Source organism: Monodon monoceros, unplaced genomic scaffold, assembly GCF_005190385.1.
Source record: "Monodon monoceros isolate NGI ecotype Baffin Bay Population unplaced genomic scaffold, NGI_Narwhal_1 Super_Scaffold_16, whole genome shotgun sequence".
Classification (NCBI taxonomy): Eukaryota; Metazoa; Chordata; class Mammalia; order Artiodactyla; family Monodontidae; genus Monodon; species Monodon monoceros.
This window is the reverse complement of record NW_021703772.1, coordinates 27,181,620-27,204,965: the sequence shown is the minus strand read 5'-3', so window position 1 is coordinate 27,204,965 and position 23,346 is coordinate 27,181,620. Positions and strand designations below refer to the sequence as shown.

The 23,346-nt window shown below is 35.7% G+C and overlaps 1 protein-coding gene across 7 annotated transcripts in view; it reads left to right on the top strand.

Annotated features, from left to right (window-relative positions):
- The window catches only part of MAP2 (microtubule associated protein 2), a 210,050-nt gene that overhangs the window by 143,065 nt on the left and 43,639 nt on the right, over window positions 1-23,346 (top strand). For all 7 annotated transcript variants that reach the window (XM_029225970.1, XM_029225969.1, XM_029225966.1 and 4 more), the window contains 2 exons: window positions 13,564-13,677; window positions 16,263-16,340. In XM_029225970.1, the coding sequence (XP_029081803.1) occupies window positions 13,564-13,677; window positions 16,263-16,340 (192 nt within the window). The remainder of the gene's footprint in view (window positions 1-13,563; window positions 13,678-16,262; window positions 16,341-23,346) is intronic.

The window sequence follows — 23,346 nt, the reverse complement described above, 5'->3', positions numbered from 1 at the left end:
AGAAAATTGCACTAATTTGGCCTAAGTCACAAAGCATGTAAGATAGTCCTCCAGGCCAGTTCTCACCCAATTCTTATGTCTTGATCGTAGTAAAACAAGAAACAGAGAAATGGGTTTGAAGCAAATACAGATGCCACTTTCAAAAGTCACATTTTAGGAGAGGAAGTTCATTCAATCAAGATAACAGTGATTTCTGACCTCGTGAAAATATCTGCTCTCCGACCTAAGAAAAATTTAGTACTTGAAATGCTTTTGGACCACAGTGAACTTGCACATATGATCTGAATGCTGTATTGAAAACACTGCTCAAGGATTTGGCTGTTTTGGTGACACACGTTTCCTTTCTAGTTGGATTTCACTGTTTATGAGTGAATTGAAGCTACCCTAGCTGATAATGTAGCGTCTTAGGACTGGAATCACCAGAGAAGGTTGATTTATTTTTTTTAAGTGAGGGAATAAAAACCTCCCAAATTATGTTTAACTTTTTTAAAGTAAATTTTAAAATAATGAGCATTTCTTCAGTTCTAACTAGAAATGCTTGAGTCTCCTATGCTCAGATAATGGTGTTTCAACTCTTCCTTATGTTCTCTGATGTAAATAGGTGTGAAAAAAACTATAAATACAAAATGCCTTTCTTCGTTAGGTCTGTGGAAAATGTTAGAAAGTATTTTTAATATCTATTTGATTAAAATGTCAAGATGTTTCTTTTATTTTTTTCTATAAAATTTTAACTGTAATGCTTCAAATAATATAATGATTGCATTAAAACTGAACTTCTGTTCCCGTAGCTTTTGATCACCTTGTTACTGTCAGACCAAGTCAGCCCTGCTTCTGCATTTCATGTTGCATTTCAGAATTATCCAAGAAAAAAAAGAGCACAAAGTTCCCTGGTTTCATAAGAGTTCTTACTTATACAACAAACTTCTCTTTAGGAAATCAGACCCAAGTACAAGCTCAAATAAAACATTTTTTAAGGGTGGAGGACCTCTGTAAAAGTTGGGAAGGAGTGACTGATAATGTAGCAGGGGAACGAAAATGAATCAGAGAAACCAAGCTATTTTGGGTCACATTCTGAGAACCAAAACTTGGCCAGCCTCTTCATAATCAGGGCTATTGTATACGAAATATTGAAATTGTAATTTCATTTTGCAAAAATACAAGTCCTGATTTAGAAATTTTTTTTATATGTCAGGAAGAAAATAATAGATATTTTCATAGTAAATTGAATTTTCATTGCCATATTTTACTAAGAAAAATTCAGGACCTTTTTAGGAAACTTGAATTTTCATATCATCAGGGAGCCCCTTATAACTCTTCCCTAGGACTGTGTTTTTTATGCCAAATGAAGCTCTGTGTTTTTTGACTTTGCATAGTGTATGATTACAGTAGCATCTGCCAATCCAAAGCTAAATTATGAAGTAAATAGAACTTGCCTTGAGCACCTTCCCATTTGCTTCCTGAATCCTATTTCTTCATTTTCTTCAGGTTGTCAGCAGTCACCTGCAGATACCACATATGCCCAGGATCCCACTCTCAATGACATTTGCAAAGCGCAGTTGCCTTGCCCCATGTTAGGCTACCTACCTAGCTAGCATTACATTCTCGCATTTTTCTCAACACTGCCACTCCATCAAAATTGATCTACCTTTCTCTTTCTGCTGCATTCCTACAGTAGAACAACCAGAGCTATTGCCATAATGAGTTACAATTTTATGCTTCCTAGATATCATTTGCTTTCTGATATAAAGCGTCAGTGTCTTCAAATAAAGAATGAATATTTTGACAGTTTTAAGTGCGATATATCACCCTTGGCACCCACAATTGGCAAGTATTTCTAGAGGTGTGCTTGGTAACAGTGAGACCCACTACACAGAGAAGAGGTATAGGCTGAAATAAGTAAACAACATTGAAGCAAAATCATCAATGTAAAATTTTATTTCAACAGATCCCTAAGGGACATTTTCTAAAGTAGGATTTGTATGTTATTTTAAATTTTCTGAAGATAACTTTGAAATTACTATTATTGTTCTTGTTCGTCTTAACATAATGAACTTTTGTATCCCGTGATTGGAGAGAAATTCATTTAATAGTATTTTCCATGGGATGTATTAATCCAGAACACAAAAGAAAATTTTATTCTAGAATAATTTTTGGCATAAAGAAATTTTAAAATTATATTAAAGTCTTTGCTTTTTAAATACTATCGTAATAGTACAAATATAACATTGGACCTAACACTTATTTTCTTACTTTAAAAAATTATTTTCTCACTTGCAAAGTCTATTGATTTTGCTACTCAGACACCATGGAAAAAAGTCTTTAACTATCAACAGTTTTGCTTGTTTGGAATTTTTCCAGGGAAGCGGTCCTCCTTCTCTCAGGTTGTGACTGAGCTTAATTTAACAAACATTAGTAAAGGATAAAAGAATGATGACTCAAAATTATCTTCTCATTTTCTTTTGTTTTCTTTTTCACCATAGCATTTTAGTTTTCAGAATTTCACAGTGTAATTAATTCCATTGTCCCTTTACCCACAGTATAATTGAAACATTGTTCTCAGGTTATATATATTCAGGAAAATTATAAAGAATTACCATGTGCACTTAGTGACTTAAAGTCTGCCAAGTCCTTTTAGGGCTGATATAAAGAGAATATTTGTGGACAATATTTTATAGAGTCCAATAGCAAAAATAAAATAGGCAGTTATAGAAGATGGAGAATCACTTATTTAAAATATTTACAGCTCACGAGAGACTGGCTAAGAAGAAAGCACATAAGGTAGATGATGTTATGTTGCTATTTGCACGTTCATTCTCAGAATGATGTTAGGACTAGAGGCTTAAGCAAACTGTAATTACACAGAAGTCATGTTGGTTTATCTGTTCGCTGATTGAATGTACCCTATGATGTATTGTGAACAACGTGATTTTCTCATCACATAGTTCCTAAATTTCGTATGCTTCTAGGTCACAAGGCCTCCAAAGATTTACTTAAGTTATTATGCTGGGAATGAGTTAGAAGGAGCAAACAGAAGGTAGCTAAGCCGGTGATTTTTACCATTTTACTTTAACAGTTTTTCCCTCGATGAAATATTTAAATTAATAGAGGTAACTAGTAAAGACTCTTCCTGGTGTATGGAGCACTTATACTTTAAAAGTTCACTCCAGTGACTTTTTTTGGAATCTAGAATGTTTTTCCATTTTTCCATTGTATCCTCTGCCTCAGACATTCCTAGGTTTTGCAACTGTAGAAGCAATGATTTCCCCATATGAAATCTTAGACTTGCGCCTCGTGCCCAAGTCCTTTGAGGTACCCAAATACAGATGAAGTTTTGAAGACACGGAGAGACCCTTATGTGCATGAATGATGGCACATACGTAAATTCACACACACACATATATGCAAAATTCACACACATAAGCACACGTGTACGCAAGTGCTGTTCTGCACGCACGGTACATTTTGTATTGTTTATCCCACAGTTACTCTAAGGATGAATTTTTTTCAAGCTCTCTTAGTTTTATTGATATTTCACCTTTTCATCAATGTTATTAATAATGTCTTATGCTACCTTCCTTCAAGAGTGTGATGTGTTCAAGATAATGCAGAAGATAATCCAAATTCTCAAAGTCTACAAGAAGTAGTACATTTGTAATGGTTTTGACAAAATGCAAAACTGAGCGTTTCAAAGCTCTAAAAGCATTTTATCAATTCCCTCAGTGCCTTAATTATTGCATTCAATGTATTAATATTCAGCTGTTTGAAATTTTCAGAGGGGCATATTCCCCAAGACATTTCTTTCTCAAATTAATTTAAGATCAATAAAATATTACAAGCTGATTTAATTAGTAAATGTTTAATATATGAAGTACAAACAACAATATAAATATACACACATTACTATATTGGGATCCCCCAATACCAACAACAGCACAAATCTTTAACTAGAATATGTAAGTATAAAGCTAGACCATATTTGCTTACTATATTTCTTCTGCTGTACCCTTAAAATTACAAGTAAAATTTTCCAGTAGGTACTATTTTTGATCCATGCTTTGCTTTTCTAATTACTTTTGATTCCATACTATAATATCCTTAACCTGCAGTATGCTTTCACTGATAACCATCTTAATTTACTAAGCCTTTCCCTTTGACTAAATTTAAATATTAGGCCAATTCTATCCAAGTTCTAAAAATTTCATTTGAGTAAATTAAATTGTCAGTCTAAACAAGATTATGGATTTAAGCACACAGGTTGAAATAGGAAAAAAGAGAACGAAAGAGGGAAAATTCTCCTATAATCATACACCGTACTCCTAATCCTAGCCCAAATGCATTTCAGAAGAGGACCATATGAGTGATTATGGTGAGATCAGCTAAAATCGGTGGCCATCACTAGAAAAATCTTAAAAAACAAAACCATGCCCTTCAATGAGATTGCCCCGCTTTCAAGCACAATTTTAATGTAGGAACACCATGTCTTTCTCATGTTTGTAGCCCCCGTAATGACTAAGCATAGTTCCATCATCTATAGTGGATGCGACATAAATTCTCTTAAACTTAAATTTAAGTACCCATCAGAATGAACTTTGTGCAATCATGATCGTGTATCTTAAATGCATTTATCTCCATAGACTAACTTTACTGCAAAAGCATTTCCCCCCATAGATTAAATTTATCCTGGGTTTAGTCAGTAAATCTTAGGAAGAAATCTTTGAAAAAGCTGGTATGCAGAGATCTACAGCTGTAGGGTTGGCCGGGGTGACCCTTTGGAATCAATGGGAGTCTGACTAGCGAGGGATATGCCAACACTGGCCTCTTTAATAAGTGCTAAGGTGCCAGAGAAACAAACAAAACAACAACAACAAAAATCCAATCTGCTCTTTTAATTTCCTTCATCACCAGTTGATTACAGGAAATAGCTTCAGAGAGAATATTTGCTCTCCAAATTAAGCAAGGAGTAGAAGCAAGGAACTTTCCTTCTTTCCTGTTTTTATGAATTTATCTAAGGTATTTGTTTGGCAGGGCGCTTCCAACACAGTGCTTTCCTTGTTGACTAGTTTCCACCAGCAGCAGCAATTAGCATCGGTTTCCTAGGCAACCATTCTGTACCCTACTGAGAAAAACCTTTTCTTGACAGGAGCGTTCTAAAATTGTTTTGTTTTCCTTCTTTCACAAGTGTAAGGTAGGCTTACTTGTCATTTCTTTTAACACAGCACTATTATGCTCATTATTCTTAAAAGCAGAAACACTTGCTGACTTTTATATTCCATGTGGTTGAATTTATTGTCTATGTCTCTTACTTTTCCCTTAACCTGAAAGAAATCAACAAAAATATGTTCTCAGGCATATGCCAACTTGCTTGGATTTTTTGTTCACAGTCTAATTGATGAGACTTTACATGTTCAAGTAATCACAGCTGGTTCTGATGAAAACCCAAAAGGTACACATTCAAAATCAGACTTCTGTGCATACCAGCAATGTCCTGTGTTGCTCAGGACCAAGTTGGAATTGTCAGGACCACAAAGAAAGTTTCAACTCCATTGTTTTTATTATAAATCAATGAAACAATATTGATAGATTAATATAACAAAACAACTAAAATAAAAATAGGTGCTAAAAACTGGTTCTGAGACTGGCAACAAAATTTGACGTGATAAAATAATGTGACCAGCAGAACATAGCAGTGGTGTAGCATGAATCAGCATCATGGAAGAAAACAGAGGGCTGCAACCCAACTGTAAATGCTGAATAGTATGGTACAAGGGTAGAGTAAAATTTACTTTATCATTTTAGTTTAAATAATAAGTGGCAGGAGCTTGATAGAGTCTGTTAGACAGTGACCCAAAATTCAGGCAAGGAGGTACTCACTGGGAAAAATGAGAGAATCGTCCTAATGTATAACAAAAACTCTCAGGTCTTTACCTACATTTTGCAATCAAATGATGATAGTAGACTTGGTGATAACAAAACTGTAAAAGTGATTAAAACAGTAATATGTAATTTAAATAAGCACTTGATATATAAATTTCATTTAATTGTCACAACATACCAAAAGATGAATATCACTTCTATTCCCCTTCACAGATGGGGAAACTGAGGGTTAGAGAGATTGTCACTTACTTGCAGATAGTAAGAGATAAAGAGAGAATTTTATTCCAGATTTTCTGACACCAGAATCTACTATGATATAAAATATTTGTACTGCACTGACGTAAATCAAAGTGATATTCAAATGACACAGTAAGTTGCCTTTATCCGTTATTTTGCCAGTTTTCCAACCTGGAAAATGTGTTACTGTGTGGATTAAATAATATTGACAGGAAATAAAAGTGCCTAGTGTAGCAACTTGTTTAATAACCTTGTATTGCAGTATGATGCTTATTCATTATGATAATGTAAGTATCTTAGCATCATATCTTTGAGGTATTATCAAGTAGGTTTCTGTGGATGAGAGCATGTCTCAATTAGTTGCTTCTTTTTTTTTTTTATAAATTTATTTATTTATTTTTGGCTGCATTGGGTCTTCGTTGCTGCGCGCGGACTTTCTCTAGTTGCAGCGAGCGGGGGCTACTCTTCGTTGCAGTGTGCAGGCTTCTCATGGCGGTGGCTTCTGTTGTTGTGGGGCACAGGCTCTAGGCGCGCGGGCTCAGTAGTTGTGGCTCACGGACTCTAGAGTGCAGGCTCAGTAATTGTGGCGCACGGGCTTAGTCGCTCCGCGGCATGTGGGATCTTCCCGGACCAGGGCTCGAACCCGATGCAGGGGATTCTTAACCACTGAGTCAACAGGGAAGTCCCTCAATTAGTTTCTTATACCTGTTTACTCCTATTGGTGGTATATGTTTCCACCAATATATTTATCCAATAACAAGAAAAAACATTCTTCTTTCCAGAATTCAATTCAGTCTACTGAGGACTGCTTTGATCCTCTTGTGAATACTGATCCTATATCTGTTATCCAGAATACATTTACAAGACAGACTTCACTTTTTACCTGTAGCTGTTTATCTATATAGTGATGATATGATATCACCTGTTGCTCTAATCCCTGGGCTGTGTCTTTAAATCCCTTGTTTTATATCAGCCGATAATCAATAACATTATTTAGAGGTTATAAGATGAATTTGTTTTAAAAAAATGAGGCTTTTAATGTTTTTATTCCAACTGATTTACAGGGAGATAATTTATCAGATCAATTCCAAGTTATTCATTTGATTAGGCATGATGGGACTTTACAGCCACATCATGAGACATTTTTGTATTATTTATAAAAACTGTCTCATTACCATAATGACACTGCTAATAAAATAACACCAAGTTAATACTCAAATACTGGTTGTAAGGTTTTCACTGAAATTCGAAATCCTTGACATTAACAAAAGAGAGAATAAAACACATATTATACAAGCTCCTTAACTAAGACAATTTCTAACATAGACTAAAAGTGCCCACTTCCAGAAAATTTTAGACGTTCAAAAGAAACATAACCGAGCCTTTCAAAATTTCAGATTACAGTAAGATGTGTCATGTTTTCAGCTGAGAAGATCAATGCTAACTTTCAATGAAGTATAATGAATAGTACTTTTTCAATTTATGCATAATCTGTATTCATCTTTAATCTTCTGAACAGCTAAGTCCTATTCAAAATTTTATACGTATAATGTTTGGAAGAAAAAATAACAACAAAGAATTAGACTAGAAAGTAGGAAAGGCAATAAGGAGGTAGAACAAGTGAGCGATGAAAAATTAAAATGTCTAATCTCTTAATTACAAAAAGAATGTTTCATGTTGCTAATTGTCCTCAGCAGTAGATATCATGCCTTTAGGAACACTGTCTAGAAGACAGTCCTAAGTTGGGACTTACTGGCTGCAATCTAGAGCAGATGGTAGACCAGAACCTACACGGCCAAAGAAGTGGGTATAACGCCAGAGAATAAATAATAACATCCCTCTAGCTTTGTCTAGAAAAAAACAAAAAACTGCCCTTAGCCATCAACATAGATGATTGCAGACTAACCATATTATCTGATATTCATCATAATGATAGCCTAGTTGGGCTGGACCCTTAGGGCATATCACTGTTGCTCTTTCTTTAAAGTAGAAATATAAAGGTAGAAGACTCAGAACAATATATGGCTGAGAGAAAATAAAAACATCTTGGTAAAGAACTAGTGGGAGATCTTCTTTTTATTTGAGTTCTTTGATGTGCCAGGCCTGTTATATATTTTTGTAATTGAGTTCCTCACAAAAACCTGTGAGATGGGTAATATTATCATTTCCGTTTTTTGATTGAAGAATTGAAACTCAGTGAGTTTGAGTAAAATTCCTAGGATGAAGTAACTAGAAAGTAGCAATGCTGGAGTTTATACCCACATTTCTATGAATTAAAGTCCATGTGACTTTGTCTAATGCACACTATAAAAGACAGTAATCCCCTAGATAGAAAGATACGATAGATGGGTGGATGGATGAATGGGAGGATGGATGGAGGCGTTTAATAAATACTTGTAGAATGAATAAAGAAATTATATAATTATAAAATTAAGTACATATAATTATATATGTATACATATATAATCACACACACACATTGTAACTCTTACGTTATCATTTTTATAGGTCTGATTTTGTGACTGCCTTCCTTTGTCTTTTGTATATGTTTGACACGCTTACCATTAATCTTCCCTGAACTTTACCTGAACCCTGAGTGAATTTGCTCCTGTTCCAGGAGCCGGGCTATAACGGTGAGCCTCACCCAGGGGATCTGCTGATTAGGCCTCCATTGAGAAAAGGCCATCCTCCGTGGGGGAAGCTACCATCTCTGCACTGATGACAGCCCTTTCTCAGAGGAAGATTTTTGAATTGACTGGACCAATTGAAACCCCCAGAGCAATCCTATACTCATGTTTTCCTAAATACACTATGAAATTAATATTAGAAAATAGTTATTTTTCTATTTTTAAAGTTTTAACAGTATTATATTTCCCCCAAACGGAAGATAACATGTCATGAACTTGACTCCCATACAGCCCGTTTGATTATTCTAAAGTAACATTTCTTATAATCTGTTAAATTCTTTTAAAGAAAAAAAAATGATCAATTATCCCAAGAATGGGCTAAATTATTTTCTTACTAGTTTTGATTAAATACGTACAAATATAAAATCAGCTTATTCAACTATGAAACTCAAACACATTTATAAATTAATGTTCTCTGAAACAACAAAACCAATAAAATTCAAATGTCCTGCCACTTCCCATCTAAATAAATAATATTGTTTTGCTAAGACTAAATTATCACTCACAAGATATGTGGTACCAGCTGATACAGTGCATTTTATTTAGGTTGGACATGTCTATAGTGACTGGAGATAAGTAATGATTCAATTTTCCCTTATCTCTGTTTAGAATATTTTGAAAGTCTGTACAGTGCCTAATGATGTCATTTGGCCTACACCTCATGCGAATGCATTCTTTATTAAGTTCACCTCTGTTCTCATTAGCCAACAACATATGAACTAATTCTCCATGGTTTCAAAATTATTCTAAATACAATCTCAAACAAAAAGACTGGAATAATGTAGTATAGCTCAGCTGTAATTTGTTCACATAAACTAGTAGATACTTATTTTTATTGGATTATTTTCCCAATTTAAACAAATTTAATTTATGTTAACTATTCCTAGATCCTGGAAAATTCTTCAGTAGGTACAGAAGAATTTGGAACCCTCATTTAAGAAGTAGTATTCTAAAATGCATCAAAAACTTAAACAGGAATACAATAAATGATACAAATTGGGGGGTTAAGTTAATAAATATAGTAATAAGCACAGATTATTTCTGAATTTGTGTAAGCATCATAAAAAAGCCTTTCATGTTAATTTTTCATCCTTTCAAAAACTTGTGTTAAGCATTCAATCTGGGTAAAGTTCAATGAGAGAAGCTTCAAGAATTGCAGCAATGACAGAGAGAAAGTCCTTGACTTGGGAAACTTTACATGGTAGTGGAGATAAGGCTTGTGTACTGACACAATTCCATGCAAGATGTATTTACTAAATGACATAGAGAGATACTAAATTTTGCATACGTGCCAACAAGGATATGCAGGAATGATCCAGAAGACGCGTGGGTTCTATATATGTCCCATTTTCTGCAATTCTTGCTCCACCTCTCCATTATATCCAGTTTTCTATAAAACACCTGGATGCTAGAAGTGCTAAAAATCACTCTTGATTTTTAAAGGTCTGAATTGCATTGAAAATTAATATATGCAAGTGGCAATTCGCAAAACATAAAATAATTCTTTTTGCAATATTATTAAGCAGTGTAAACAACAAAGAGTGTCTCAAAGTGGATTTAACTTTCTGTAGCCCTTTTTGCAGTATTCTTTCCCATTGAAAATGTCACTTTGGGAGACTAGCCTTTCAGGGATTTTTCAGAGACACCCTCCCCAACATCCTGGCTTCATGAAAACACACAGCCCTTCCTCCTCTTCTGCCCTCCCCACCAAATAGCACAGCAGTTAGTATTCCTTACAATGCTTTGATGATTGTTATTGTCATTTATTTACCTGGAACAACTATGAAAATTTCTGCTCAAACACTAAAATAGAACAAAAATTCTAATAAAATAGTACTGTCTCAGAAATAAAGTATTCATCTTCTTGAGTTAAATTATCTATTACAGTATCTAACATGGTCTACAAGATATATAGGTAGATGATTAGGTAGATAAATAGATAGATAGATAATTACTCAACCATGGTCAATCACTTGTTACATAGTCTCAGAATATAATCAGGAATGGTAATAGTGTACATTAGATAGATGAATAGACAAGCGGGTCTGAGAGTATGTTTCCTTGGTTCATACCTTTAAAGTTCATATATTTCCATTAGCCATTCACACGACTGCTAGAGAATTTTCTGGTTGTTTCTCCATTAGTCCTTCTGTTCTTCTATTTAAGAGAAAAAACATCATAATAGGAAACCTGGGTTCTAGTCTGTTTACCTCCATCAGCTGTCTGAACTTGAGCAAATCTTATCAGTATTCCCAGCCTTTATTTCCTCATCTGCAAAATGAGAGGATTTAGACAAAGTCTTCTCTCAGAGCTCTTTAAGTTCTAAAATTATGTGATGCTATGAATTAAATTGTATAGTTTAAAACATCCTTATAAGGATGAATTGTATCATTACTATTTGATATTATAATTATTCTGTACACTTTTGCAATAGTAAAGAAAAAAGATCCTTCCTTGTTGAAACTAAATTGAGTGCAAAGTGTATTGTCTAAAAAATTGCTTTATGAAAAATACTTGGTATATAAATGTATGAAATGAATTTGCTGGAGCCTTGCTTAGAAATTAAAGCTTTTTCAGAAATAATTTTAAGTAGCCTATCCATACTTGCTCTTTGGATACTTGAAATTTAAATTAGGACTCCAGCTTCTTAAAATTATACTTCAAACATAAAAAAATATTAAATCAGGGCTTTCCTGGTGGTGCAGTGGTTAAGAATCTGCCTGCCAATGCAGGGGACACGGGTTTGTGCCCTAGTCCGGGAAGATCCCACATGCTGTGGAGCAACTAAGCCCGTGTGCCACAACTACGGAGCCTGCGCTCTACAGCCTGCGAGCCACAACTACTGAGCTCGCGAGCTGCAACTGCTGAAGCCCGGGCATCTAGAGCCCGTGTTCTGCAACAAGAGAAGCCACCGCAATGAGAAGCCCGCACACCGCAACGAAGAGTAGCCCCTGCTTGCCGCAACTAGAGCAATCCCATGTGCAGCAATGAAGACTCAACACAGCCAAAAATAAAAATAAACAAAATAAATAATTAAAACAATATATTAAATCACACTTAATTTAGTTTTAGTATTTAAGGCATTTTATAATATACTAATTACTTGAAAGTTGGTATTCTAACTATGATATGTATAAGAATGTCTGATTATATGATCTAATCCTATTGTCCTCTGTTTCCTCATCCGAAAGATGGGAGTAATAATAGTAAATAATGCATTAGAATGATGAGAGCAACCACCTTAGCAAAGTGTTTGGTATGTAGTGAGCACTATAATATTTTTAAAATACTGCTTCTCCTGCTATTACTGCTACTGGCTGTAGATAAGAGTGTTTAAAGTGCATCCCTTAAGACTATCTACATAAGTTTTGTGTCAAGTTGCTATTTAAAAAATCAGGAAGTTAAACATATAGAGGCAAATGTATTCAATCAGGTAATCCAGCTTTTAAAATTCAGATAAATGTTGTCCAAGTGGATTGCTTACCCAGAAGCCTGCTTCTCAAGCACTATGGTGTCTGTCATCCTGGGTGGGGTGATGAAGCCTTTCTAGAGGAGGCTGTGTCTAAGTGAACCAGCCAGGTAAAAACAGGCAGATCTCCCCCAACCTGCTTGTGAATGTGTAAATTCCAATCAGGAACCATAATTTCAATGAAATATTTATTCTAAAATCTTGATTAAAATTATGAGAACAAATCCCTACCCATCCCCTTATCCAGGACAACTTGTTTCTATTAAGGCTATGAGTGGGTTTATTTCCTAGTATGGTAGATGTTTTTATATAAAGATGATGAAAAGTTAAATTCTGTAGAATTTATTTCTAATTTAGAAAATATTTTTAATCTCAAAGGGCTTCTTTCCTTTTTAGTTGATTATATATGGAACATCATTTCCTGAATTTTTTCTGACTAGGTTATATGAAGTTAGCATTGTTAATGGTTCAGCGGATGCCATTTCAGGCCAAAAACTAGTTATCAGGCATCTCACAGACTGATCATTTTAATGATGACCCTCCCTCCCACCCTGGCTTTTTTTTAATGAAACTATTGCACTGACTAGGTTGAATATATATCATATGACCTTAAAGATCTTTAAACCATCCACTGTCTAGAAAAGTAGTAGCTCTTTAGAAAGAGACCATCTGATATATCATTTCCATGTATTTCACTCAGATTTTATCTTCCCAGATTTTTCTTAATCTCTCGTGTTCAAACTAATCCCAGATAGTGCTGTTTAATCATAAATTCACATTTTGAAGCATCTTTTGATTTTAAATCATGGTATTTCTGCAAATTAGCATAGAAGATTATTTTAATATACTTTTCTGTAAAACTGTAAGAATACTATAAAACAGTATTTTAAGTTAAATCTAAAATGAATCCTCTCTTCTCTTAGAATTTGTTTTACTAGGTACAAAATGTTACATTGTTTCTGTTTGTATAAACAGTTTTTAAAATTTAAGCTGCCATACAGGTTAATTATTTTTCCTTAGTTCTGTGTTAATTTTGCTTAGCTCCCAGAATGCCAACTCCTTTTATTTTCTCTCTCTCTCACTTTTTTTTTTTTTGGTTTATATGTGTGGTGTGTGTGTGTGTGTGTGTGTGTGTGTGTGTGTGTATTTATCTGCAATTTAATAAATTCTGTTGTACTTCTTTGGGAGAAAGTGAAAATAAAATCCTAATTGACTATACTGTTTGATTATTTTTCCTCGTTGCTACCTGTTTTGATGGCTCATCATTTTATTTTCTTTTGTTACTATTTATTACAGAGGAGGTGTCTGCAAGGATAGTTCAAGTAGTCACGGCGGAAGCTGTAGCAGTTCTGAAAGGTGAACAAGAGAAAGAAGCTCAGCATAAAGATCAGCCTGCAGCTCTGCCTTTAGGTAAATGAGAAAGAGCCTCAGGTCAGGGGCTGTGTCTGCTGCACCCTGATCACAGAATCAAGTCTTCGCGTTCAAAGACAGGCCATATCTCATACTTCATTCCTAACTGTGACATTCATCAAACATCTCTGCTGGGATGCACTGGGATCTATTTTCACCTTCCTCAACAGACTCGTGGTATTTCGGTAGTCTTTAGGACAGTCAACTTATAATTAGACTTTGCCCCTAAATTGCCCTTAATTTTCCTTTTCCAGACCACTGGAGATAGTTATTATAAAAATAAAGCCAGTGCATTTTGATGTCATGGCCCCTACTCATAAGGAAAATGTTCTAATGCTTTAATTAGAGATGATTTTTTTCCCTTTATGGGTTTTCGTTAATTATTGTCTATACTACCGTCTATTTTTGGTCTCCCTGAACAGGCTACACAAAACCTATAGCCAGAGATTGTTAGAATCATCAGTGACATTGTATCTCATATATGGTGCTGGTCTTCACTTGGTTCATTTAAGGAAAATGAGATAGCATTTGCCCTCTCCATCACAAGTCAAATGCCCTGCAGGGCCAAACAGGTAACATAATGGTGGTCACCAAGGAAAACACTCTCAGCCAAAGGCTCCCTGTCCCTACTCTGGATAGACAGATAGATAGATAGATAGATAGATAGATGCTAAATGTAGATGTATGTACATGCAGAGATGCATAAAAAAGGAAATTCTCTTATGTTCGACATATATGTTTATTTCACAGGTGCATATAACTAACACATTGAAAGGTATGGTTTTTAAAGCCTAAAAATAGTACATATCACATATCTATTTTTATGTCTTTCAATCTAATATATCCTTAATATTTGATTTTCTGATTAGCACTCCACTGTCTATTAAAAATTAAACAATAAAAATGTCTCCTCTCCCAGAATAGTAATTAAAAATATTATAGTCAATAAAATGTTCTTTGATTATCAAGGATTATTTTCTTCTAAAACAGAGAGGGAAAAACTTATCTAAAACATTAACCTTCTTTCTGTGGTTTACTTGTATTCTTTCAAATAAAACAAAACCCCCCTTTTAAAAATTTTTTTTAATTTTTAATTTTTACTACAATTTAAAGGTTACTTTCCATTTACAGTTATTACAAAATATGGGCTATATTCCCCGAACTTGAGCCTATCTTACACCCCAGTTTGTTCTCTGTATCTGTGAGTCACTTGTTTTTTGTTACATTCACTAGTTTGCTATATTTTTTAGATTCCACGTGTAAGTGATATACACTATTTGTCTTTCTCTGACTTCTTTCACTTAGCCATAATGCCCTCCAAGTCCACCCATGGTGCTACAAATGACAAAATTTCATTCATTTTTAAAAGAAAAATCTCTCTTTTAAAAAAAGGATTGAGGGCTTCCCTGGTGGCGCAGTGGTTAAGAATCCCCCTGCCAATGCAGGGGACACGGGTTCCAGCCCTGGTCTGGGAAGATCCCACATGCCGCGGAGCAACTAAGCCCGTGCGCCACAACTACTGAGCCTGTGCTCTAGATCCCGTGAGCCACAACTACTGAGCCCACATGCCACAACTACTAAGCCTGCATGCCTAGAGCCCATGCTCCGCAACAAGAGAAGCCACTGCAATGAGAAGCCCGCGCACCGCAAAGAAGAGAAGCCCCCGCTGCCTCAACTAGAGAAAGCCTGCGCACAGCAATGAAGACCCAACACAGCCAAAAATAAATAAATAAAATAAATAAATTTTTTTAAAAAATGGAAACTTTAAAATATGCCTTAGAAGCCCACAGGGCTTATTTAAAATAAGTTTTACCACTGGCCTTGACTGATAAATATTTCCTTTTAAAATCCCTTACCTTCATATGAGTGGTCATAAAGAAGGTAAGGGTCTTGAAGAGGAAAACTTGGAGTGAAGTGTGAATGAATCCCATCTTTTAGAACCTTTCTCTCTTTGGTCCTTCTTCATGTGTAGTGCCAAGGCTAGAATATTTCTCAGCTCCCACTAGTACATGTTTCTATCTAAGGTTGCCTCAAGCTGTGACAGCTTCATTTTTCTTTTCTAAGAATACATACAGAGGATGGGTTTCAACATTATCATCAGTGGACAAAATGTTATTTAAAAAATACATCTCCTAAAATAACTGTGATTAGTTTCCATATCAAAATGAACAATAGAGAGCTCTAACATTTTTTTAATCAGTCAAGCCAAATCCAAACTAAAATGCTTGCCTGGGTAGGTTTGAATCTAGTAAATTAGGACCAGAATGAAATATTTTATTAATTGAACAAGCAGACACAAATTAATGGGATCAATGATAGAATTTTAGCAGCCATCTCTAATCCATTTTTATGGAGAGGACAAAATGATTTTTTTTTTAAATATTAAATGCTCTTCTTTTTTTTAGGTTTTCAAAAGTATGTGAACCAGGTAATGGGGCTAAAAATAAGTCAAATGCAGCTTGCTATTGAGTCTTTCCCTGAATTTAATAAAGAGTCCTTTTTACAGATAGCAGAACTGCCTACACATCTACTGGCCTAATAGGATTAATTGTTGTATCTCATTTTTTCGTTTGTTTGCTCTTCAGCAGCTGAAGAGACAGCTAATCTGCCTCCTTCTCCACCCCCATCACCAGCCTCAGAACAGACTGTGACAGTGGAGGAAGGTAAGGCTTGCTGGACTCTGAGGTTTGTCTTCTAATAAGGGTAAATAAACCTCAACCCATACACGCTGTACTGCTGTATGGGTTAGTATGTGACGCAGTTTGGGAGCTGTCTGTTTCAAATAGTCAAGAAGAAACAAAGACTTTAATTAAATGTATTATCACTTATCTATACAAAATCAAAAGTAGATGAATATGGTAAAATAAAAAAGGAAAAATCTGCTCGATAAAGGAAAAGATAACTTTGTGTTTAAATTGCTAACTAGAATAACTACAGAGAACCAGTTTACTTCATGTAGAATGTTTTGACAGAAAAGATACAATTTAATTTTATAAGTGACTGAACCAAAATACATTTATTGATGAAATCAACACATTTTTCTGGAAGGGTTGGCAGGAACTGTCTCTGTTGTGCTCACTATTGTATTGGGCTTCCCCAGGGCATGGCCTGTAGCAAACTCTCAATAAATATTAATGAATAAATGAAGAAGTCAGTGAATGAATCTGATATTGAGAGTAGTGAACTGGAAACTGCGATCATGGCTTCTTTCCTGCTGAGACCTGTTATTGTCCATGAATTTTTTAATGCATTTACTCAACATGGAATGCCATGTCAGCTTTTCAGTTCTCAGTGATGAAGCAGACAGACGCCTTTGAAGAATATTCATTTAGAATCCGAGATGAAAGGCACTATTTAAAAGCAAACTATTATTGGTTCTCTGACTTAGATCAGGTAACTTTTGTCTATTGTTTGAGAGTTACAGAAGGCAGAAGAAAGCTTTTAAAATATATTGAAAGCTTACTTGTTTCAATATAATTTAGTTTTTGTATACTAAAATCAGAATGTTGATACTTCTCCATTTTATTCATTTATTTCTTCACTTATTTTTCCTTTTGTTGTCCCTTTTAGAGCTCATTTTGTTGTGCTAAAAATGGAAGAATGTCACAAAAGACCCACTGTCTTTTTATAATCTGTAATTAGGTTTGTTTAAAATACTTTTTGAATTCCTAAATGGAGATTTTTCTAAATTACTGAACTATAAACTATCAATAAATATAATTTATTTTTGTCACAGATTTATAAACTTAAACCTTTTTTTAGCAAGGTCTTTTTTTCTTAACTTGAGGCCTTTTTTTCTAATTTTGCTGCCTGATATAATGTTAAACTAAATTAGCCTAAGGAACAAAAGAAAATTTGAGGGCTACAAGCAGTGCATATAATCAGCGTCATTATAGCCACTGATTATTAGTTAACTCCCTGAAAATGTGCCTTGATCTTTTAATTCATAGATTTGAAAGATCCATCTTGGCCTTATGTTCTTCTGTTCATTCGGCACATACCTATGAAGCCCAAGGTTCCTTGCAGTCTTCAAGTTCTAGGTATACACTAGTGAACAAAACAGACATGATCCATGCTTATAAGAAGCATGCAGTCTGGTGGAGAGCAGATATCCAATAAATAAGCTTAGCACTAGGAAGGAAAAGAACAGGGAGCTTTAAGAGAGAAGAGTAATCTTAGTTTATTGGATGGGGAGAAGACAACTTGGGAGCTGATCTCAGAAGCCTGAGGAGGTGTTGGCCAAGCAAAGGAGGAGGAAAGGGGCATTTTGAGCAGAGGGTCCAGGATGTGCAAAGGCTCTCAGGTGGACAAGCGCATGAAGTGCTCTAGGAACTGAAGGAGTCCTATGACTAATGTGTGAGAAAGGGTAGAGGATTGAAGGAGCTTGGGAGTAAGCAGCAGCTGACTTGGTTCAGGGACCTGGATTTTACTGAATGCATTAGAAACCCTTCCGTGACAGCTGTGCTTCCCTCAGGTCACTGAAAATGTTTCTGAACCTGTACTTAAAACCTTCCAAGTGTCAGAGGATCCTCTTAGCCCAGAGAACGGTATGATGTTGACTCCAAAGTCAGCTAGAGGTCACGTAATTTATTCTTCTTACTCTTTTATGGGAGTTGGAGCCGAAAGGGCAGCAGGGTCCTCCCATCCGAGATTGACCCAGTCTGTTTCTGCAGGGTGGTACAGTGGATATAATGAAAATATAAATAAAATATAGAATCACTTTCACATTTTGGTAACTTAGGTGTCACTTTCCAAAGTAACTGTTCCTTCACATTTCGGGATTGTTTCCTTGGAGCCGTTTCAGTATATTTAGGGAAAATGTCAACTTACTTCCTACTGAAAGTAATTGGAAGATATTTTATTTTTAACATTTTTCAAACCAAGCCTGTATTTTTATTGAATTATTATTTTTTATTTTTTCAAACGAAAGCATTAACCTATGCGAAGGCCTAATGATTTGCTTTTAAAAGGATAACCATATTTTTGAGTTATATAGAAAAAAAGTATGTACTTTACAAACTCTACCTTATTCATTTAAAAGATCAGATATTCTCACTTTAAATATATGAAAGATATGTGATCTAGGCAATCAAACTAGTCCCTCTCTTTTATTTTAAACCGCTCTTAAAGTACATATAACAACTTATTTGTTTTGTTTTATCAGAGAAAATTAGTGAAAAACCGGACGACAGGATTCAGCTTTTCAATTATTCAAACCAGTTGGTTTGTAAAGACCAAGCCAAAATTCCATTGATATACTACTGCTCATAGTGCACTGGGTGGGAAGAAAGCACGTGGATTTTTTCATCTAGGAGATTTTTTACCCTCCTCAAAACACTCTCAAAGCAACTTTAATCTAAAGGCACAGTGAATGTCACAATTCAATCCTTTTATACAAATGTAAAAGAGTTCTTAAATTGAGTAATTCAATGATTTTGAGGATATACTTACTTTTTATTAATTATCAAACATTTTAAAAGCTGTTCTTTCCCAAAGGGGAAGCATGAAAGCTCTCACTAAAAATAATTTAAGAGGTTAATTACTGTCATTTATGAATATCCATTTATTATAACTGATTTAATATTCATAATTCCCAGAATTTGTGCTTATTCTGGGAAACAAAGGGATTTTAATGAAAAAATTAAATAAGTAGCACTCTTAGAAAGGAAACCCAGGTACAGTGAACCAATACTGTACTATGTACGATATTTTCAACTTAATCTCCTTTTTCTTTTTGGCCTAACCATAATAGTTGTCATTTGGGCTGAACTGTTAGAACTTGGAAGCCCGTGCACGAACAGTGGAAACATCTGAAAACAGAACCAGGAATCCTTCCGCCCTCTTAGGTTTGCTCCAAATCCTAGGGTGATGATTTCCTATGTCAGTGATTTGGCCACATTATAACTGCTGATCTGAAGCAGTTTCCCTCCATAACATTCTGGGGCAGCAGACACAGAGGGCCAACTGAGGAGTCCTCATCAAAAGTTTGTAGAATGGAAAGGGCTTAGAGATGGTAGGAAACAATGTAAGTGGAGCCAGCTGCCCCAGGGCATGGAGCAGAAGCTGTGATGCCAGGACAGGCAAAATCACTAAGTCACTGATATCCCAAGAGACTCAGTCGCTCATAAAAGCGACTACTCATTTGTACCAAAGGGGACTGACATACCAAGACTGAATTTTATGTGGCAAACTTTACCCAATATAAATTTTCAAATGCTTTAAAAAAAAAAAAAGGTTTGTGTGAAAGCCAATTAGGGAAAATGTATTCTTCCACTGAAATCAGGTAAACTTCATTTTTAAAGATTATCATTATGCAAAGAAATTTATGTAAAAGTCCAAGGTTCATAAGGCTACCCTATCCTTTAAAATATCACATTATTAAATGAAACAGACTATTTTGTGGCAGAAGCAGAGACTCCATAAGCAAGTGTACTTATAGTGAAAGGAGACATTCAATCCTGGCCTTAAAGAACAAAACTGTTATGAATTCATTTTTCATAAATCTCTCAAGTCTATCTTTGATGTGTCAAATGAAAGTAAAGAGCAAAGGTACATGACAACTTGTCTGATATACTGAAGACAGAGATGCTAATGTATATGGAATTGAGCATGATACTTGGTGCTTTCTCAAATACCTTCCCATTTAATCCTCTAAGCAACCCACACAGATAATACTCACTTCCACTCTTGCCCAGGATGTCATGGCTAGTAAGTGGCTTATCCAGAATTTAAATCCAAATCTAACTCCCTACAAACAGCCTCACTGCATCCCTAAAGTTGTATGTTATTTAGGCTTTTACTGTGGGACAATGAATGTGAAGTGATCTTCTAATGAGAGTTTGTTGGTTACAAGCCACTGGACTGATTTCCTTTTTATCCAAACCACTCCCATGTAAATAATTCATTCATTTATAACGTATTTATTTATAATTATTATGTATTTATAATTCACTCATTTACAATTTATTTATTATGTGTCCCACCTCTATTTGGGTATGAACTGAGACCACCTGCCATACACAGTTCGGTAGCAAACGAGGATCTCTTGTCTTCTAGCATTATCATTGGAAGCCCATGCACTGGTACACTGTCTGAACTTAGCCAGCCATGATCCTCTAAGTGTCACTTGCCTGGCACATCTCTGGGACTTGTAATGTAGATGGACTGCAGGCTCATAGGTCCTAAACAGAGATTTGGAGTGCATACAGCTCACAGTACCCAGACGGGACTGGGTTTTGCCAGACATTCTTTTTTGGCGTTGCCTGGCTAAGGGCCAGACAAACACTACAGAGAAGCTACTTTTCCACTGAAGCATTTAAAGTTTTTGTTGTTCTCTGATTAGTCAAAGTTTTCAGAATAGAAAGTACTGTTTCTTTGAAATATTATAGATCAGAAGCAAGACTCTGGGCTGTTTTCACATTTTGGCACTTGCAAAAAAGAGCAACAAGCAACAAGAAAGAGGAAGCCGAAATCTTCAAAAGGTTAAAACACCCACGGGGTATTGCCTTTAAACTATCAGCTCTCAGCTTTAAATTCTTTAGTTTTGAACTGTAGTCTGCTCTACTTCCCAGCACATGTTGAAAAGCAGAGAGGCAAATATGTCATTTTCACTACTTGATTGTCCATGCAATCTGTTGAAAGTATTAGAGGTTTTAGGAGGAACTTGTGTCCGTAGGGAGTCTACAGCCTCAGGAGTCACTAGAGGAAATATGAATGGCTGGGACTTGTGACAAGCCCAGGACTTAGGAGTCAGCCAGCATTGTAGGCCACATCTCAGCCAGTTGTCTGCTCAGCTGAGAAATCATGCTGAGTTGAACTAAGAATATCAAATGTAATTTTAGGTTTCTTCTATCCCATGTTATAATAAGCATCCTGGCTGAGAAAGTTCTGAGCACCCATCCAGAAACAACTTCCATTGAACAATCAGTAAATAATGTGCTCAAAAGATTAAAAGTATTCTCCTTTCAAAATGTTATTTTAGCATCCTTATGATTCCAGGTTCATTTCCAGCTGTCAGTACTCAGTTTGCTGAAAATAAGTTATTGCCCTAAAAACACAGTGCATTTTCAAATTATTGCTGTAATTTTGTCAACTCAAATTTTGATAGAAATAAAAATTATATAGATAGTACAAATTTTGAAAATCACAAAATTCTAAAATTATTTCTCTATATAAGTAAATAAATAGTGATTAGCAAATTTAGTAACCTGCCATGCAGGCCTGAGGTGTAGTGTCTGCACTACATCAGCAGCCAAATATTGTTCTTTGTCATCATCCTTGAGGCTCATTGAAATATGCAAGAATCCAAGTGCTAAGCAAACGGATTGATCTACACTCGTGTAACTAAGGAAGTATATTTAAATAATGCAGATTTCTAAGCCAAGACACAGGAAAGGAGAGAAGTGAGAGCAGTTCCTTTGGCATTTCAATGAGAAATATGCAATGAGGTGTTTGAGGTATAAAAACAGTCAGAAGCCAGTAGTGCAAGTGAAACTGCATTGAATAAAATACTGATGAATCTGAAGCCAACTCAGTAGAAATTCTCAGCTAATTGTAATCTCTATTAAGCTTTCAGAAGAGAAGCAGAACACAGGAAAACAACTGTATATTGCTAGGTACTTTCTAAAACTTTCTAATATTTTCACAGTCATGCAAATGAGAACCAGGGTTTAAAAAGATGCCTAGGAGTTTGCATCCGAAGAAAAAGCTGTGCCAACTGTGCTCCCCTAAGCAAGACAGGAAAGAAAGATAATGCATTCTAGATTTTTCTTAACAGGACTGAAATTAAAAATTACTTTCTGGTTGAAGTCATTAACTAAAAATTAAATCAACCAAAATGCTAACCATGTGAGCATACTGGATAATTAAGGTTGTACGTCAACAGGACGGATTTCCCCCATAATTGTGCAGGCATCAGATCCTAACAGCTTTCCTCTTTTTTAACTTATAAATATATTGATAAAAGCATGAGGAAAATTTATGTACTTGAAAGAATTTCTTCTAACAAATGTATTTGTTTGATAGTGCTTTGTTTCTATTCCAGTGTCCTGTTGTTGTTTTAACTTGTTTGAGGGGAATGTAAAGATAATTTCTATTATACAGTGGGGGTGTCAGAGCATTTGATTCATTTAGATCAATGGCAAGATTACTGAAGGGATAGCTGAAATGCAGTGGCTACTGAAGCATGAGACTTCACTGTCTCCCATCCTCCATCCTGCTCTGCTGCTTCCATGGCCCCGTGTCCTCATGCAGGTGTCTGTCTCGTCTGTCTGGTCTTGTGTCTGTCTTGTCCAGTTTTTCCTGCAGTTTCTTCCTGTGTGCCTGTTTGTAGATGAAGGGGCTGAGGATCAAGTGGGTCCTCTACACAGGTTGCCCAGCCAGGAACCTTCCACCAGTGGGGAGAGGCGTAGGCTCCTAGCCCCCTCCACCATCTCGGTGTCTGTGCCTGATGATGACCCTTCCAATTCCGATGGGGAGTACTATGAGAATCCTTTGTTCAGTTCACAGTGGACTACCTCTAGTGTGCTCCCCAGTGTCCCAGCGCAGGGTGCAGAGGCCCACTTAGACCAGGAGAAAGGTGAACCAAGCATGGTCCCCTTTTGCTCCCCCTCCCCTGCCTGCAGCTCTGACCACATGCATCACACTAAGTGTGCCTTCATGTGTGGAGTG